This window comes from Mauremys reevesii, linkage group 13 (genome assembly GCF_016161935.1).
Source record: "Mauremys reevesii isolate NIE-2019 linkage group 13, ASM1616193v1, whole genome shotgun sequence".
NCBI lineage: Eukaryota > Metazoa > Chordata > Testudines > Geoemydidae > Mauremys > Mauremys reevesii.
In genome coordinates, this window is record NC_052635.1 from 667,193 (window position 1) to 673,043 (window position 5,851).

The window sequence follows — 5,851 nt, forward strand, 5'->3', positions numbered from 1 at the left end:
TTGTTTCACTTTCTCCCTTTGTCTGTGTGAAGTTTTAGTTTCTACTGACTTGGCTAGTGCTTTTGATGTAGCCTGTTGTAAAACTAGGCAAATATCTAGATGAGTTGATGTATCCCCTGGAAGGTCTCTGTGCCCACCTGGTTGAGACCCACTGCCCCAAAGGGAGTTTTGAAAGGACCTACGGTAGATTTATAAAAGGTTTTTAAGCACGTTAACAGGCAGACAGTTGCTATCTGCTATTTTCACTGGCACCGCTACGCTATGGGCACCTGCATGGCCCCACAATATGCCAATATTTTTATGGCTGACCTGGAACAACGCTTCCTCAGCTCCCGTCCACTCATGCCCCTTCTCTACCTACGCTACATTGATGACATCTTCATCATCTGGACCCATGGGAAGGAGACTCTGGAAAAATTCCACCACGATTTCAACAGCTTCCACCCCACCATCAACCTCAGCCTGGACCAATCTATACGGGAGGTCCACTTCCTAGACACTACGGAGCAAATAATTGATGGTCACATTAACACCACCCTATACCGAAAACCTACTGACCGCTATGCCTACCTTCATGCCTCCAGCTTCCATCCCGGGCACACCACAAGATCCATTGTCTACAGCCAAGCACTGAGGTACAACCGCATCTGCTCTAACCCCACAGACAGAGACCAACACCTACAAAATCTCCACCAAGCATTCTCAAAACTACAGTACCTGCACGAGGAAATAAGGAGACAGATCAACAGAGCCAGACGTGTACCCAGAAGCCTCCTACTGCAAGACAAACCCAAGAAAGAAATCAACAGGACTCCACTGGCCATCACATACAGTCCCCAGCTAAAACCCCTCCAGCGCATCATCAGGGATCTACAGCCCATCCTGGAGAATGATCCCACACTTTCACAGGCCTTGGGCGGCAGGCCAGTCCTCGCCCACAGACAACCTGCCAACCTGAAGCATATTCTCACCAGTAACTGCACACCGCACCATAGTAACTCTAGCTCAGGAACCAATCCATGCAACAAACCTCGATGCCAACTCTGCCCACATATCTACACCAGCGACACCATCACAGGACCTAACCATCACCGGTTCATTCACCTGCACGTCCACCAATGTAATATACACCATCATATGCCAGCAATGCCCCTCTGCTATGTACATCGGCCAAACTGGACAGTCTCTAAGGAAAAGGATAAATGGACACAAATCAGATATTAGGAATGGCAATATACAAAAACCTGTAGGAGAACACTTCAACCTCCCTGGCCACACAATAGCAGATCTTAAGGTGGCCATCCTGCAGCAAAAAAACTTCAGGACCAGACTTCAAAGAGAAACTGCTGAGCTCCAGTTCATCTGCAAATTTGACACCATCAGCTCAGGATTAAACACAGACTGTGAATGGCTTGCCAACTACAGAACCAGTTTCTCCTCCCTTGGTTTTCACTCAACTGCTAGAACAGGGCCTCATCCTCCCTGATTGAACTAACCTCGTTATCTCTAGCTTGCTTCTTGCTTGCTTATATATACCTGCCCCTGGAAATTTCCACTACTTGCATCCGAAGAAGTGGGTATTCACCCACGAAAGCTCATGCTGCAAAACGTCTGTTAGTCTATAAGGTGCCACAGGATTCTTTGCTGCAGTTGCTATCTACATCGCTATACATCCAAATACCACCAAAATCTGCTCTTTGGTGGGATTTCCAAAATTTCTTTACCAGGTTAGGTGTCTAATTCCTCTCGGCTTTTCATTGGCGTGTCTAAGTGCTATAGTGAGTTATAACAATAGCTTGTTTATCAGCACCCACCACAAACACTGAGGAATCCCTTCTGCCCCAATAATAAGGAAATCCCCTAAGATAGTGGTGAAGTCGCAGGGAGTGAATTATAATGCTCCCTGAATTAAGGTGACTGATAATTAACTGCAGAGCGTGTACTTATGTCAGGGTGATTACAATTACCTGCCAATGAACACAGCAGCAACAATTCATCCAGACAGGTGAGAAGTCTTTAGGGCAGGGGTGACCCTTTTATAATTCTGTGTTTGTTCGGTGCCTGTCACAATGAGGTCCTGCTCTTAGCCCAGCCCTCCTAGAAGACACTTAAATAACTCAGAATTCTTAGCATAACCGGGTCCCGCCCAGGACAGGGGCTGTGTTGACAATAATCAATCATAACCCTGAGCTTACAGAAGGCGCCTTCTGTGTGGAGAGGACCAGTGAGATGATTGTTTGTAAAGAAGCGATAAACCAACACTTTGTTCAAAGCGCGTAATCAGGCCTGGCTGTTAGGAATCATCTGTTTAAAGCAGATGCCTGAAGCAGCTAAATCCCACATCGATAAACACAGGGATTGTAAGGGGGGGGGGGGACGGACCATTGTGACCTTGGAGTCTGCTGTCCTGTATAACACAGGAGAGAAAATGTCACCCAACGATTCTTACTTGCAGCCCCTCCTTTGTGGTTGAACTAGAGCAACGTGAGAAATTCCATTTAAAAATAAGACTTTGTGGTCTCAGAACGGTCTCTGAAATGGCTTTCCTGCTGGCTTTTGGTATTTTATTGCAGGGTTTCTTACATCCACTAGCGGGCGCCCCTGGTTTACAGATGGTGACATTTCACATTACATTAGATATTTCTTTCTATAACAATATCTGAGTCAGAAACTGAGACGTTTCCTTGTGACTTCAGCATCATTAGACGGGCGAGGATGAGAGGAGGAGGTCACAGAAAGAGCAGATCTAAGTTTGAAAACCGGAATTAACGTTTAATAAAAACGAAGAGGAATAACTTTATAATTAACCAAAGACTCCCAGAAAAGGATCGAAGATAACCTTATGCTGCAAAATGTTTTACTGCTTGGCTCTACAGCTCTGTTTTCTGCTTGATTTCTCAGGTGAGAAATGTTTAGTTTGACTGAGTTTATATGTAGTTAAGGTTTTATAAAACGTAAGACCTACAGAATTCCTGTTGTTACAGGATTTCAAAAGACCTAAAGAGAGTGAAGCACCCAGCTTCCTTATGGGCACACCAAATATTTAAGAAAAACAGAATATTTGAACTAGCACAACAAAATTCTTCCAAATTATCAGTAGGAAATCCTTGCCCTCTTAAAACACAATACTTGATTTAACAATGGAAACCAGTTTCTGTATAAGATATTATTGAAATGACAGACATGGTAGAAAGGAAAAGGAAAGTTCTTTAATGACTCTTTATTGCCTTTACAGGTTTTGTTCAAGGTGATTCTGTGTTTCAGTCTCCTCTGGAGGTGACAGTCTCAGAGGGACACGATGTATTATTACACTGTAATTTCACCACTATTTCTAACAGCCCGAATCTCTTCTGGTACCGCCAGTATCCGAACCAACCACCCCAGCATATACTGACAGCCTATAAATCTCCTGCTGCGAAGAACACGTTCATCTCTGGAAAATTCTCAACAGTTCTGTTCGACGCTAATAAGACGGTGCCCTTGAAGATTGGGGCTGTTTCCCTCCAAGACAAAGCCGTGTATTACTGTGCTCTGAGTCCCACACTGGGGCAGAGTTGTATCTCCGGCGTTACAAGAAGTGATCGAGGTGCTCACACACACCGAGGGTGTCAGAGACTGTTTTTCTACCCGACCCTTCTCTGCCAAGTTCAGTTCCTTCTGCTCTTCCCATGTCTGGGAGGATCTTTCCGTTTCTACCCCTGTGTAGTGTTTTATCCACCATGCTGTGCAAACCAAGCCCGATGCGTTATCATCTTAATTATATATATGTTAGTTAATACATGCATTAATTTACAACCTTTAAATAAAAATATTTGTTGTAAATAAAAGAAATCACGCCACAAATCCTGGAAAATCGTAACAGGATTTCCCGAAGCTGGAAACATGCTGTAGAATACATTGAGCGAGGTTCTGATTTCTGTCCCAACACCGCAACTCTGGCCGGGTTCTTAGATGCGTTAAAGCGTTTCAGTTCCACTGAAATCAGCATCCAGCCAGCCAGCTCTCTCTGTCCGTCAGGCTCTCTGTTTAACCAGCTTCTTATGCAAGTAAGTCCCTCTGATTTCCCGATGAGGCAAAGAATTCAATTTCATACCTAAACATTATATCCATTGCATAGTCACAGCTACAAACAAAACTTCTTGAAAACTCGAGTGGGTAGAAGAGCCAGGTAGCAGACGGTTTCACAGAGGAGTCATAAGCAAACACCACTCTCCTCCCCTCATTTCCTCTGGGTTTGGGCGTTGGGGTCAGATTCGCCCCGCCCCCTCGACTTTTCCGGGAGGAATCTGGGTCATTTTCACACATTTAGCCAATGGTTCTGTTGCTTCACTGTTGTGTTTTCACTGCCCCTTTGTGACTCTCAAACCAGGATCCGCTTTGCTCAAACCATGAGCACGAGTTTGATGCTGAGCGTTTTTATCGTTACTCTGTGCCCAGGTGATTGTGATTTTTGGTTTTGTTCAGGCAGCCCGTCCCGTTGCTAAATAGTTTCTCCCTAAAATAGGAACCATTGCTTTTAACTATCCGCCCCCGCCCCCCGCCTGCCTTTTCCTCTGCAGTACTCTTCCTTTTCTCTTTGTCTGGCTGTCTGTCTGTCTGTCTATCTCTCTGTGTTTAGGTTGGACACTCTGACTGTACAGAACTGGTATATTTCTTGTTGCAGGTGCTGTGCTGGGTGACTCGATCCAGTCCAACAAACCCGAAGCGTCTGCAGGAGCAGGGGACAATGTGACACTCAGCTGTTCTTACAATACCAGCTATTCTGATGTCTATCTCTACTGGTACCGACAGTTTCCTGACCAAGGCCCACAGTACGTTCTCCGAATAGGTGCCAAGGCCTACAGCTCTGTCCGTGATTTTGCAGAGTTTGCCAAGAAGAGATTTACTCCCCAGGCTAATGATACCTCTACAGTTGTGACTGTCACAGCCCTGGAGCTGGCGGACACAGCGGTGTATTACTGCGCCCTGCAGAGGGCACAGTGACAGAGCCTCATCCCAGAGCTGTGCAAAACCCCTCCCTTCCTTCACATTAGATTGTCCCCTGTATCTTTTCTCTCTCCTCTTCAAACTCTTTGAGGCAGAGGTGGCATTAATAGGTTGCATAGCCTGGGACCTAGTACAATGGGGCCCCACTCTCCCCTGTGTCTGTCTCCTCCTGTTGTCCTTGTCTTATACTCAGATTGTGAGATCTTGGGGGAAGGGACTCTTTTGTTTTGTATTTGTACAGCACCTGGCACCATGGACTGGAGGGTTCTACACATCCTCCTACTAAGTAATAGAACCCTTCACTGGGGGCAGGGGAGGCCACTCTGTTTTACAGAGAAGAGTTGTCAGCAGATTTCTCTCTTACCAGAAGCAAGGAACAGGTAAGGAGGGGAAATGCTGGAAAAGCCACTTTGGCAAACTGTCTGTGCCAAAGGAGTGAGAAAGTTAAAATATCTCCCAGCTTGGATGAAGCTTGAAAGAGACCCAAAGAAGAGAACCCTGGAAGAAAATTATAAGCCCTCATGGAGAAGCAGACCCTGCCCCTAGCCATTGTGATCCTCACACTGAAGTAATTGTGGCAAAGTATGTTTAAAAGGGAGACTGAGTCAATGGGTGTTAGGCACCTTTTAAAATCGAACTAGGAACCTGTTTGTATCTTTAGGTGCCCAAAAGTCTTGGAAAGTCTGACCCTAAATGACTTGTCCAATGTAAAATGGGAAATCTGTGGTAGAACAGGTAACTTAACCCAGATCTCCAACATCCCACGCTAGTGCACTCAGTGAGAGATGGCAATTTCATGCATTTCTGGGGAGCTTCCTGTATTAAATGTATGCATCACTGTGAGCCAAGGGTTGTATGCAATTCC

General features: G+C 45.5%; 1 gene segment (V, D, J or C); it reads left to right on the top strand.

The window, feature by feature from the left end:
* The first annotated feature begins 4,262 nt into the window (after positions 1–4,262).
* Positions 4,263–4,983, top strand: LOC120380696. The segment is given in 2 exon segments: positions 4,263–4,437; positions 4,664–4,983. Coding segments are annotated over 2 exon segments (369 nt in total).
* The last annotated feature ends 868 nt before the right edge of the window (positions 4,984–5,851 follow it).